Source organism: Kwoniella mangroviensis (genome assembly GCF_000507465.2).
Source record: "Kwoniella mangroviensis CBS 8507 chromosome 1 map unlocalized Ctg02, whole genome shotgun sequence".
In the NCBI taxonomy this organism is placed as follows: Eukaryota; Fungi; Basidiomycota; class Tremellomycetes; order Tremellales; family Cryptococcaceae; genus Kwoniella; species Kwoniella mangrovensis.
In genome coordinates, this window is record NW_027062534.1 from 2,595,559 (window position 1) to 2,608,699 (window position 13,141).

The window sequence follows — 13,141 nt, forward strand, 5'->3', positions numbered from 1 at the left end:
ATCAGTATGGTAATATCGGAGGAGATGGATAGCTTGCTATGAGAATAGATAGAATAATCTTAATCCCATTCAAAACATCGTCCATTTCATTCAACCATTCAACACGCCCTCACTGGTGTTGTGCATTGTTGTCGTGACGCATGAGCCCGCATCTAGCCACGTGAAGGGAAGCGGGACTCCTCATTGAATCAATCGAGATTTGATTTTCACGGAAAATGTTTGACTTAAGGGGAAGAGTATGTATGAAGGTTAGGAGAATGCTCATCGATATCTGCTACTGATAGGCCCAGAAATACATACAGCATACCGAAAGTATCTGAGCGGCATAATGGCAGATGAGGAATTGCCACCGAGTAAATTGGGGACGAAGGGTCACTGGGACGAGGTGTATGAGTGAGTATCGATAACTACCTGTTTCCTACCCCGTCTCCACTTTCTTCGATGTTTCCCCTGCATCTGGTCGAGGGTGAACACTGTTCGCTCTCTTCTTATCCTATCCCGTAGGCTCTATGAGCTGCAAAACCTCTTTGATCATGTATATGCTGACAATGAGCTTCGTCTTGGCTATCATAGACGAGAAGTGAGAGTGTTCAATGATGTTGGCGACGAAGGGGAAGTATGGTGAGACATTCAAAATGTCCCTATCTTCTGGCCCGATCTCAAAGCTCATATATTCCTCTGTGCAGGTTCGGTGAATCATCCGTTACCAAAATGCGTAAATGGGCTCAACGCCATCTCCCCTCTTCTTCCGAGTCGAACCCATTACGAATCTTAGAATGCGGTTCAGGTAACGGTACTCTCCTCTTATCATTCCTCACTTCATCATCACTCGATCCAGATGTTCCACCAGCCAAGCAGAATTTCCACTTGACCGGGATAGATTACTGTGAATCTGCTCGTTTACTCGCTCAATCAATCGAACAATCTCGAAGGGAAAATATCCAAGAAGAGATTGAACAAGCTTTGGAAGATGACGAGGAGGAACTGGTCGAGAATGAAGTTCAGTGCGAATGGCGTACAGAAGATTTATTAAGGAAGGATTTCAATGGTGAACAATGGGACTTAGTATTGGATAAGGGAACGTACGATGCGTTGTGTTTAAGCTCAGAAGGCATAGAAGAAGAAAAAGGTAGATTACCTAGTCAGGTGTATCCTGAGAAAATAGCTTTGTTGGTTAAAAAGGGTGGTTATTTCTTGATTACCAGTTGTAATTTTACCGAGGAGGAGATCAAAGTGAGGTATACGAAAGAGGGATTAGGTGAGTCATATCACATCAATTCCCATAGTGTCGTAAAGATAATTTCAAGTGGAACTGATGGCTGATCATACAACCGTTCAAATGGTGCAGGTTTTGAATTTCAGTGAGTCATAACCTCGAGTGCTTTGTATTGAAAAGAATTTACTAACGCATCTTGATCCTCTAGCTCAAGCGTTCCTCACCCTTCGTTCTCATTTGGCGGTAAATCCGGTACAACAGTTTGTACAGTAGCATTCAAGAAGGTGACATAAACGGAAGGAGTAAAAACGACTGTAAGGAGAAGGGTCGGATCGAGTGCTTTTCGATGTCATCGTTCATACACACATTGCATAGCTTCAATTCGCCTCGTTGATCGAGCGACATACATAAGTTACATTCACAATATGTATAGGAGCTACACCAGTCGATGCACGTCTCACCTGTCGTTTCTGAGAGAAATGACGAGATCACCTCTGTTCCTCTTCCTGTCGAGCAATCACGGAACCTGTTTCATCTAGGTAACCGAAATGCTATCTAGTATCCCGTTGAGTGAGCTTTGCATGGCCCCAGTTGTTTGTTTGGTTCCTGTATGGCCTTCTTGCCACATCCCGGTGTTTGGATGCAACAAGTGTATAATCCCGACAAGAGGTCCCATGCGCTGGAGATGTGTTTTGATTTTCAGGGTAAATTACACGTTTGACACGCGAATGGCTTTCTTTTGACAACAGGTTCAAGGTCAAGGGGGGTCATCCCCAGGTTGGAAAGTAAACAACCCATAGTGATAAATCATTTTACTCTACAACCTTTTCATCTGTCATCTCTACTTCATACATGGCATCGACATCAATCCATCTTGGCTAGCTGAACAGCTTTTGCCACTCGACATCAACAACATCGACAACCACATACACCTCAACAAGCAGGAAGAATAGGATTGAAGCTCTCTAACTAGGCTAGCGCAAAGGCGCACAAGCTTAAGTAAACAAGGTAAACAAAGGACAAAGAGGAAAAGGTTGGATGATTTGATCATTTGTTTATTTGTTTATTCGTCTCTTGGAAATACTGTAAGTCATATCAACAACACCTATATGCAGTCAACATCTTTCCCTCAAGAGTGTATGTATGCTAATCCTGTCTTCACCCTTCAACTAGCACGCTCACCATGTCAACCTCAACTTCCTCACCATCTAGTCGACTCCGCCTTGCACCCCACTCGTCACCTATTTCAGCTAGTGAAGTTGCTCGAAACTCCATCATCAGCTCATCAGCAAAAGGATGGTCACCATTACAGATCAACAAGCGAGATTCCATCAATCAATCACCCCTGAAACCATCTTTATCACCTGATCCCAATGCACCCCGAAGATCATCAAGCTCTTTCAAACATGTCTCGAAGAACTCACTAGTATCCAACAGTCCATTCAAATCGCCTACCACCGTACAAGGTGCTCAAGCTGCTGGTCTAGACTTGGGAAAAAGTACCGATCAGATCATTCATGAGAGAAGAACCGCTGCAAGGGCGTTTGGGGAATTACCATCTTCCGCCAAGGGAGTTGGAACAACTTCCAAAGCCGCCATTGGTTTGGGCATCGGTATCTCGCCTTCCAAACAACGATCGACCAGTAGATCTACTAGCGGTAGCAACAGTAATGGTAGTGCGATCAACGGTCAGAGAAAGGTATCAATAGAAAAACCCAAGGTCGCCTTTCCAGGTATCGAGAGGCGTAGTTCAACGGAAAGAAGAGTATCGGCATCAAAAGAGAATGAATCTCCCGATGTAAGAGCTTCAAAGAGAGTACCTAGATCCAGTATGGGCTTCAAGGATCTGGCAAAAGGTACTTTGGTGACTAAATCACCATTCAAGAGAGTCCCTTCCGGTGGTGGACTTTCATCTACTTCAAGTTCCAAAGCAAACGAATCTTCTCATACCGATAACGAGATTGGACCAAGTCCGAAGAGTATTCCAATCGAGAAAGACGATGTCTTCTCGTCTCCATCTCCTCGGAGGACCTCTGCCAGTAAGCAACAACAGCAAAGAAGAGCTTCTCCATCTGCGTCTCTCGGAGTTGGATCAAGAAGAAGTGTCTCGCCTACTCCGTCACCACCTCGATCGGTTGCTCAGCCACTGTTGACAACCACGACCGGCTCAGCTGGTCCCTCACCGCTTAGCAGATCCCTCTCCATCCCTTCCCTCGAACCTACACCTACCCCGACTCCCCACAAATCAGCTATGACTCCTTCCAAACGACTCCGAGGACCAAGAGATCTATCTGCTGGTTTGGAATCGCCTACCAGAAAGACTGTCACCTTCCAGAGTGTACCCGACGTCAAAGAGTTTGAAACGATGAGTGCAGAACCAAGTATGGATGGAAGTTTCGAGGTGAACAATCATGATGATGAAGAGGAAGATGGATGGGTGGACGAGAGTGTTAACATGAGCTTGAAGTTGAGCATGGCTCGGGAAAATAGTCTCGATGAACTGCTTTCCGATGCTCAGCCTATCTTCGAATCCTCTGCCGACGCCTCACCAGTGTTCACAGAAGAGAATGACGGTCAGATGCCTGAAGATTCCACTACGGCGAATTTTATGGATACGCTGATCGAAGAAGGATTGTTCTCACCTCCCACAATGGATACTCCAGCATTTGAAGATCAAGCTGCATTCGAACTCCCCTTGGAACCTGTTGATGGTGATTCCGATCGACCTTTCCTCGCTACACCTTCGCTGGGTGGATCAGTCCATGCTTCACCTTTGTTAGCTAGTGGAGTGTTCGGAGAGACTGATTCAGCTGGTATACCGTATGGCCGAACGCATCATGCTGAACGAGCAGCCATCGCTCATTCTCTTTCTCCCGTCAAGCCAGCCTCACCAATTGAACAACCTGATATCCCGAGAGATGAAGATCATAACATGCTTCTCAATGCGAATGCTGCTCAACCCGCCGTACCTATTCCTCAATCACCGGTACACTACCCAGAATACAATGATCCCTTCGCTTCAGCTTCCATTCCACATGCCCATCAAGTTGGTGCTATACCTGATCCATTCATCACGATACAAACTGCTACCAACGTCCTTCCAATTCAACACAAGGGCAGAGAAGAAGACGGTATTCCGCTCGGCAGGACAAGTCATGCAGAGAGACTTCAAGCTAGAAGGATGTTAGCTACTCAAAGTTTGGGTTTGGGTATGCCTCGAAGTCCCGCTATAAGTCAAGGGTTGACTAGGCAATATTCGGAAGAAGAACCTAGCGGAGAAGAATTGCAAGGGGAACAAAGTGATATCATGGAGCCTATCCAAGCACCTGTCCTTGCGCCGCCGGTGGTAAGGGCTGCTAGTCAAGAGAGTGAAGAAGGTGCCAAGAGGCGATTGCCCAAAATACCCGCTCCAGCTCCTATGCCCGTCGATATACCCAGCCCTGTCACTAGCCCCAACAAGAATGAAGATCCCGATAAGCTCACCGTGGCTGAGAAGAGAGTGAGTTGAAAGCCCCTATACATGGATTGTGACACTGCTGATTTGTAAACCTAGACGAGCAAATTCGATATTTCTGGATTTTCTCTCCCATTCATCGGGTCCACCTCACCATTCTTTAATTCTGCCCCTGCTACTTTCGAGAAGCAGCCATCCATAGATGGGCATTCCACCTCTTCCAACGAACCTGAAAGACCCCTAACGCCTCCTCCAGTCATCCGAGATACTGCGGAGGACAAGCAGGAAAGTCCTCATAGAATACCTGATATGAACTTCCATTTCGAAGAGATTCAACTCCAGCGAACCACTTCGGACGAACTCAAGCGCACTGCGACCGTCAAATCAAATCCTGTCGGCCCCATCGAAGTCTCTAACGAATTCAAGAAGGACTCGCCAATCAAGGAGGTCTCGAGACCCAGCCTATCCACTTCAAGCAGTCTTGGTAAACTCCCTACTTCCGGTTCTGGCACTTCGATCAAGAATGATTTCGGTAGTCCATCAAGCAACAAGTCCCAGGATTCTACCACCACCAGGGTCCGACAGCGAATCTCCAGAGAAATGATCAGGGAAACTATCAATCAGCGAATTGCGGATGGGAGTCTCTCAAGACGACCTGCAAGCTCAGGTGATCTGTCCAAATCACTTCCAGTATCATTCGCTGTCCCCGATATGCCAATTCGTCAAAGAAGGACTTCAGGCGTAGATAAGGATCTCCCACCGCCCCCTCAGAACGAATCTCCAGCTATGACGTCCTCTTCATCCCAAGCTGAAGAGTTAGCACCTAGGATGACCAAAGCTCATACTACCGATAATGCTGCCAGCAATTCAAGCGAGATGAGGCCAGCCATGAGACCTAGATCTCAAACTCAATCTGCTCATGAGGTGTTGAAACAAAATGAGAAAGATGGAATTCTCAACGAACCGAAATCGGCTTTGGACAAATTAGCTTCATCTTTACCTTCCCCGACGAAAAGTGGTACGACTCTACAAAGGGAAGTCAGTGGAAGTATAGCAGCTGAAATGCCACCGCCTCCGGGTAGACCGATCAGTATACTTCGGAACCCATACCCTAACCCTAATAAACAAGAGGGTTTGTTACCCCCTGTGGATGTTGGTGTATTCTCGTCGAAAGAGAGATCTAGTTCGCCATCAGCTACCAGTGAAGGTAGGAAGGGCCGAGAGGATGCAATCATCGCCAAAAGAAAGGAGAAACAACAGGAGAGGAATGTTAGTGGGGTTAGTACGGGAAGTAGAAGGAGTAGAAGGAGTTTGAGTATGGGTGATGTTGATAAGGAAGCCGAACAGGTAAGTTACTACATTTAGTTGATATCCAAGAAAGCTAGCTGACGTAGTATGCTTTCATGCGGAATAGGCTAAGGAGTTCAGAAGGAAGAATACAAGAGGTAATCCCCGATTGACCTTGGGTATAGATGACGATCAACAATCTATACTTGATGCCTTCAGAGAGGAAATCACACAGATGGACGTGAGTTCGTTTCATCGAGGATTGCTTGGCATGTTGACCGATAAGCTAATCTTTGTGTATGCATGTGTCTTGCAGCGAGGATACAAAGTCCGTGAGAAAGCGGTAGTTCGAGCTTCTTACCAGGATAAGGTCAGACATAGCAAAGCTGGCGATATTGATGCAGGTAAAGCTTGGAAACAGCTTAGAAGACCTTCCGACATGGTTAGTCCTGTTTAGCCTCTGCTCATGTCCAAAGTTACTAATCAAAGAGGTAACAGAACGAACACGCTGCCGAAATCCGAGCGATGCGAGCTAGAGAATCCACCTCTGGTAAAGCTTCTGGAACTATCTTTGTGAAAGTCTTAGGTGTCGAAGGACTTCAAATACCCTTACCTGATCAACCCACATATTTCTGCATCACATTGGACAATGGTATAGATTATATACGAACGCCATACAGTGTTTTAGGTGAAGGTGCTAAAGTCAACCAGGAGTTTTCGCTGTGAGTGATCTGGTTGAGGTGACTGCACATGATCGAATGATGCTGATCGATGCCTGCTGTCTCAAGTGTCGAGCACCCCAACTTTGAATTCTCGCTGAGTCTTGACATCCGACGTGATCCCCACATCTTGAAAATGTTACATCAGAAACCCGAGGTACCTGCACCCGTCCCCGTCATCAAGAGGCCTCAAACTCCGTCATCGCCTGCGCTTAAATCAGGTGGATTCCGATCACTGTTCGCTTCGCCCCGTAAACCCAAAGCGTCCAAAGATCCTCGATCAACAACACCGCAACCGATCCTTCCTACACCTGCAAACTCCAACACAGCTTCGGATAAACCGGTTGATAATATCGTAAAATACCTTGCGTCACCTTCTGGATCTACCATTGCCAAAACTCATATTGCCTTCAAACCTATAGCGAAGAATTGTGAATCGAGAGTACTGGAAATTAGATATCCTATGTTCGCAATGTTCAAAGGTGAACCTGATCGATCAAGGGAACCACAAACTCCTCAAACGCCAATGTCAACATCTACAGCTGGTTCAAGTGGATCCAACGGGCAGTCGAGAAAACAACTTGCCAAAATTACTTTGCAGATTTTCAGATTACCACCTATCCCAGGATTGAAAGGTGAAGAATTACCTCAATGTATTGATGAGGCCTTGAGGGGTATTAGACATCATGCATGGCATGAACATGAATATCATGAGGGTGTCTTAACTCAGGAAGGTGGTGATTGTAATGTGAGTGCTGCGGTCTTCATGTCTGCCTCATCTGAGATGCGTATAACCAGAGCTAATGGATATGTCGGATGAATGTAGATGCCAAAGCGAAGACTGTTCAAGTTGATCGGCGGAAACCTCGTTGCTATTAACGAAGTAACCAAGAAGGAAGTTACCAATATTGACTTACGTCAAGCTATATCTGTGATAGACCTCAACGCCCAGGACAATGGTACCCCCAAATCCAGAATGACGATGAGACCTCGATCGTCCGATGAAGGACTGAGTGTAAGGCCGAGGAGTTTCATGGTTGAGTTCAAGGATGGTGAAGGAATTACATTCTCAGCTGATAATGATAAATCGAAAGAGGTCTGGTAGGTTTTTCTAATCGATCTATGCTCAAATGTGTAGGAAGACCAACTGCTGATCGCTGTTTCTGGGTGATATAGGATGCAAACTCTCGAAGGTCTCATTGGTAAAATACCTTCCAACCCACTTTGGGCAGAATTATTAGCTACAAGACAAAGAGAACGCGCAGCGAGACGTACAGCTTCGAGCACGAGTTTAGCTAGGGACGCTAAGCGACAAGCTTCAAGTTCAGGTCAGGGAAGACCGGTATCGATGCCTCTAGGTGCACCTAGTAAGATCAGGTAGACCCGTCAGGAAGGAGGGGGGATCCTTTGGCTGGTTTACAAATTGTATAAACTTATCTCGTTTTTCCATTGATTCGTTTTGCTTATTTATTTATCATCGTGATGATCGATTGAATGGACAATCACTAGTTTATATACGTACATGAGCTTTTTGCTACACTTCGTTTCTTGATATCCTTTGTATTTCTTTTGAGTCTATGGAATGGTACTGGACGTATGTACATAGAATAAGAACTTTCGCTTGCATTGGATTGCACCATCACACTTGTTATGATGAATTTGTATATACATGACAAACACTACGCCTCATCCTCAGATACAGTGATCCAACATTCGATGCATGGAGAAAATGCGTATGTAAGGCATTTGGAAAGACAATGTGATAGAAACTGGCCTGACTGACATTGTAGATCCATTCAGTCGGTCCCGTCTGGTTTGATCGATTTGATCAGAGGCCAATTATGCGTGTTGGGATTGAGTACACCAAAGCTAGAATAGTTCGCTTCCTCTGATGAATGACAGAGATCTTCCACTAACCACTCACCCCACGTCTGATTGGTCAATTCAGCTTGCGTGACATAGTCACTGTTCAATCTATGACACTCAGCTTTGTTTTCAGTATTTTCCTCACGTGGATATCTCCCAAAATACGTTGAGGAATAGGTATCGAACCAAGTTCCTATCGTGGGGTTTGCGTCCAGAGCAGTCCAATCCCTTCGAGCCTCATTGACGTGCTTGCCCAGGAAATTCCTGTGAGCTTTGGTCGTGGCTGTTCTGAAATCTTTCAAAGCTTCGGATCCTTGTTTACCTCTTATAAAAGCCCCATCGACAAGATTCGTCCATTTAATTTTGCCTCCCCATTCGGTTTGAGGCCGTGAATCATCTTGAAAGTCCTTGGCCTCCGTCAAACTCCCCTCTCTGGGCTAACCTCCACTCAGATTCGTACCACGTCTTGTCCCATCCCATGTCGGTCTAGAGAACAGAGTGTATTCCTGACGTGTAAGATCACATACTTTGGTATTCCCCGATTGATCGGAAGTTGGTATTTCCCTAAGTTGACTAATCTCTTTAGTAGCCAGGTGAAAGTCCACTACGACTTGAGATCGTAGGGCGACATCGGCATATGTGACTCGATTGTCAGAATGACTAGGAGTACTCATGTTCATATGGCCTGTCTGTTAAGTGATGATCGAAAGCTAAAAGGCAAGAGCGTATGGCTCCGCAAATTAGTTTAGCGTGACTCTGTGAACAAGAAAGATAATGTTTACTGTATCCTGATTGAAAAGAGCTGTACATTAAAAGAACTTCTCTCTCCATGTACATACATACCGAGAGATTCGCGAGGTCCCATCCGATACCTGGTAGCTGAGGCGGGAATACTTCTTTTGTGCAGGCTCCGCCTTGTCCTACATCCTTCCCTCTTACTTCCTTTGAAAGGGAAGGAGGAATAAGGAAGAGCGAAGGATGAATGATACTGTCCGTGTCCTGTTAAAGTATTATATCAATGATGCCTCTCCGCTTTGCGATTGTCAAGAATAGGTATCCTTTTTTCTTTTATTTTCTGCACTTCACTGTGTGCCTTCTGGTCTCAACGGCTGACCGATGTGGCGCTTCACATCTTGTAATCATTCGACGCGCTGTCATGTTCACGAAAAGGTATGTAGCTTCTGTCAGAAATAAGGTTTTGCTGCGTGTTCCACGAGTATCTGCTGATTTGTCCGACTTTTCGAGATGACCGGGTCTAATCTGAACTCATATTCTTCACGTCCTTGAGGGTTTTCGTGAAGGGACCTCCTTTTGTTTGTCCTTCTTTGTGATGTGTTTCACGTGCCTTCTGTTCCAAAGCTTCGGTCAGTTCTTACTACATCACGAGCCTGATACGGGCCTAGACAAGTGCATGAAAATTGGAGCAGTCATTTCTGAAACGCAGTAAAAACACAGTATCTCTTATGATTTAAGCAGCTTTAGCGCCAAAAGATACCTTGATCTATCCAGCGCCAAGTCCTCATCTGCCACAAGTACAGTACAATTAAAACAGTTCTCTCCACATGAGGTGGAATCAGCTCTAAGAACAGACGCAGAACACCCAGTAACATTATATGTAACTATAATGTTATACATCGCCCTGCTTATCAGCATTGTTCTCATTGTCCAAGGAGGGACAATAGACAGGAACAAGGATTTTTCCAGGATTTTCCTCTAGCAGTCTCGCACTTACATCACTCCAGGGGCCGATGGTGGACTGTCCCCCACTGTTGTTCGATCTGTCTACGATACAACGAAATATCAAAAGGGTGTGGTATCATATTTGCAAGCTCCTCAGAACATCCTGGTGAGCGAGTAATGAAATCTTGTCTATCTCTTGCGAATTCGAGATCGAAAACACTTTTATGATTTGATGGGATTTCATGGTCATAATGATATTGGATCCACCATTGAATATTCCTCGTTGCATTTGGAGTAGACAGATGATTCAGAAAAGTAGAAACTTTTAATCCATCTGGAATAGCACTTGTCATAAATCTTTCTCTCCCCCTTTCTGCGCCTCTTGAGAGGTGAATTAGGTAATTTGGATGTAGAGTGTTGTGGAACGCCATTGCGGCATTCATACTTTCCGATGAATAGGGACGGGAGCGATCATATAACACACGTGGAGTCACTCTGGTCTCAGACATGTCTAATCCGTATATCGATGGAGAAGATGAATTCGGGTCTTGTTCAGAGCTAGACCCAGAGATGGACAGACGTTGGAGGCTGGATCCGCTGGCTGGATGCAGGTAATAAAACAAGGTGATTTTTTGATTCTCATCTGCTTCAGATTCCAGAGAACGTTTCACGCCTTTTACAACGAAACAACCCACGGATCTGGATCCAGATTGGGATGTGGGATTCTTGAGGGTGAGAGTGGTACTCATTTCAGTGTTGACGTAAGTGGTCGTTGTGGACATGGCTTGGACACCTAACAAGCAAGGTAAGGTGATTGTGAGAAATTATCGGGATGTCGAGTGGCGAAGAAGGGTTCCAAGATACAGATCTGAATGTATTCAGTATAATATGTAAATCGCAAGCTCGGTATTCGCGTACTATTACACATCATTGTCAGTAACAGAAGTGCGATTCGATGATCCTTTATGGGTGGGAAGGTGTCGTAGCGACATAGCCTTCCTCCAAAGGAGCTTGTTTCCGTCTTTGTTGGAAAACAAATGAGAAACAGAATGTGCATGAAGGTTTAGTACAGCGTCCAGAAGGGAAGGGGTGTATAGTATGGATGTTTATCCTCGACTGGCTCATATACTTCTTGCAAGAACGGGGCTTTCCAACATAGACATGCATCGTTAGATGACCTAGTTCGGCCGCGTGATCTCACTACACCTCAGCAACCGATTCGAATGTTTCAGGTACGACCCATTTATATTCCCTTCTTGATCTCTCGATTTGTTCTTTAGCTTGGGCATAAGCATTGATATAAGCCTATTGCAGTATGCGTGAGACAGTAGGATCAGCCATCCCGCTAATCGCCACAATTGATGATTGTACTCACCTCATCACTTTTCAATTCATGCCATGCCAGAGCTGACGTCGCGTCATCGATTAGGCGTCCCCGCCACTGACCGATCTTCGAACCCATATCGTGTCGCATTAGACCGGTACATGGATCGGGAACAGGGGGTGGCAGAGAGTAGATAATATTGGGGCCGGGAGGAGGTGAACAGGACTTGGAATTTGGGTTGGCGGTAGGTGAGAGAGGCAGGGAGAACTGTGCAGTACCATGCGATTGATAAAATTGGTCAACGATGTCCATGACACACCCTGTGAAAAGGAGCAGAAAGGTAAGGGAAGCTCGAGTGTCACTTACCATTAGACTACCCATCATGGCGTCTTCATCCCACTGCGAATTTCTTGTTGACGCTGGTACATCAGCCACGGCCAATGTCTTCACCTGTAATTTAGCATTAATCGTCAACTCATCAGTCACCTTCTGCATGCATCAAGATCTTTTGGACTTACCACACCCCACGAGAACCCATACATCATCCCTTGGAAGTAATATTGGTAGCCTGTCCATCTACCAGATGCCGAGCCTACATATCCTGGTTCGTTGGGATTGAGGGATAAAAGAGTTGGAATCAAGTTAGGCAAGATAGGTAGAGTCTGTAGAATCGCGTGAAGCATCTTGGTAAGTCTGCTACCGCAAAGACAGGGAGTATGACGGACCTCCGACGAAGGGTCATGAACTCACGTCATCGTCGCATTTCCTAACGGAAGATGGTTCTCGTCAGCTCACTACCTTTGGATAATCCATAAGAATGGTTGAAGCTCAAAGAATTTCAATTTACTTACATGACCCACCAAGCCTTCCTACCTCCCTGTCTCCCCACATACCTCAGCCACTCCCATGACTTCCCATCATTCATATTTTCCTTCCCCTCCAGCAACTTCAACCTGATCACATCCCTGTACATCTTTATTTCCTTCCGAATCTTTTCTTCCTCTTGTTCGCTCTCAACTTTATTACCCATCACGAACTTGATTTCGATCAGATGCCTGTACTCTTCCGGAACGGCGTCCATCAGATCTAGCTGTCTAATAAGATTCCTACGTCTCCTCGAGTCGCTCGTAGACGTCGAAAAGATATGTAACATTAATATAGCAGGGGAAATCAGGACCTGTTGATTCCCATCATGTGTATGGTGCGATTTGTAATTTGATGGAGTCAAATTAGGTATCTTGAAATTTCCCATCCAAGGTGCATTCCTCAGTTCCGGTACTATACCTGGTGGACTTAACAGTCCAGCAGGGTTATATACGATTTTATGTAAATACGGATGAGTGAAACTTGGCGTATTGGCGAAGATATAGTTGTATCGATGATGTGAGGGCATTTCGGCGAATGGCTGAATGGCATGATGATAGATGTGAATGAAGGCGAGGAGCGGTGATAGGAAGAGTAGAAGGATGAGGGAAAGTCGTCGGTATCGCAAGTTCTGTATGTTGAAACGAGGTATCTTCATGATCTCTGGTTGTTGAGGGTATGTGAGGATACTTTAACAGGGTGTATTTGACTTCTACTTTTTCATGATAGCA

At 45.5% G+C, this 13,141-nt stretch overlaps 4 protein-coding genes across 4 annotated transcripts; 2 read left to right on the forward strand and 2 right to left on the reverse strand.

Moving 5' to 3' along the window:
- Positions 1–328: 328 nt before the first annotated feature.
- On the forward strand, positions 329–1,509 carry I203_106081 (uncharacterized protein; the record flags this gene model as incomplete). The annotated part of the gene is made up of 5 exons (XM_065517896.1): positions 329–393; positions 574–621; positions 687–1,258; positions 1,349–1,361; positions 1,425–1,509. 5 exons carry the CDS (start codon positions 329–331, stop codon positions 1,507–1,509), a joined length of 783 nt encoding a protein of 260 aa, XP_065373200.1.
- Positions 1,510–2,399: 890 nt separating this feature from the next.
- I203_106082 (uncharacterized protein) lies at positions 2,400–8,057 on the forward strand (the record flags this gene model as incomplete). Its single annotated transcript, XM_019147852.1, has 9 exons — positions 2,400–4,715; positions 4,770–6,017; positions 6,085–6,198; positions 6,274–6,399; positions 6,456–6,679; positions 6,746–7,158; positions 7,219–7,424; positions 7,503–7,777; positions 7,853–8,057. 9 exons carry the CDS (start codon positions 2,400–2,402, stop codon positions 8,055–8,057), a joined length of 5,127 nt encoding a protein of 1,708 aa, XP_019002770.1.
- A 415-nt stretch (positions 8,058–8,472) lies between these two features.
- Positions 8,473–9,216, reverse strand: I203_106083 (uncharacterized protein; the record flags this gene model as incomplete). Its single annotated transcript, XM_019147853.1, has 2 exons — positions 8,473–8,979; positions 9,070–9,216. 2 exons carry the CDS (start codon positions 9,214–9,216, stop codon positions 8,473–8,475), a joined length of 654 nt encoding a protein of 217 aa, XP_019002771.1.
- Positions 9,217–11,422: 2,206 nt separating this feature from the next.
- I203_106084 (uncharacterized protein) lies at positions 11,423–12,939 on the reverse strand (the record flags this gene model as incomplete). Its single annotated transcript, XM_019147854.1, has 6 exons — positions 11,423–11,527; positions 11,598–11,813; positions 11,913–11,996; positions 12,065–12,208; positions 12,297–12,312; positions 12,398–12,939. 6 exons carry the CDS (start codon positions 12,937–12,939, stop codon positions 11,423–11,425), a joined length of 1,107 nt encoding a protein of 368 aa, XP_019002772.1.
- Between the last annotated feature and the right edge of the window lie 202 nt (positions 12,940–13,141).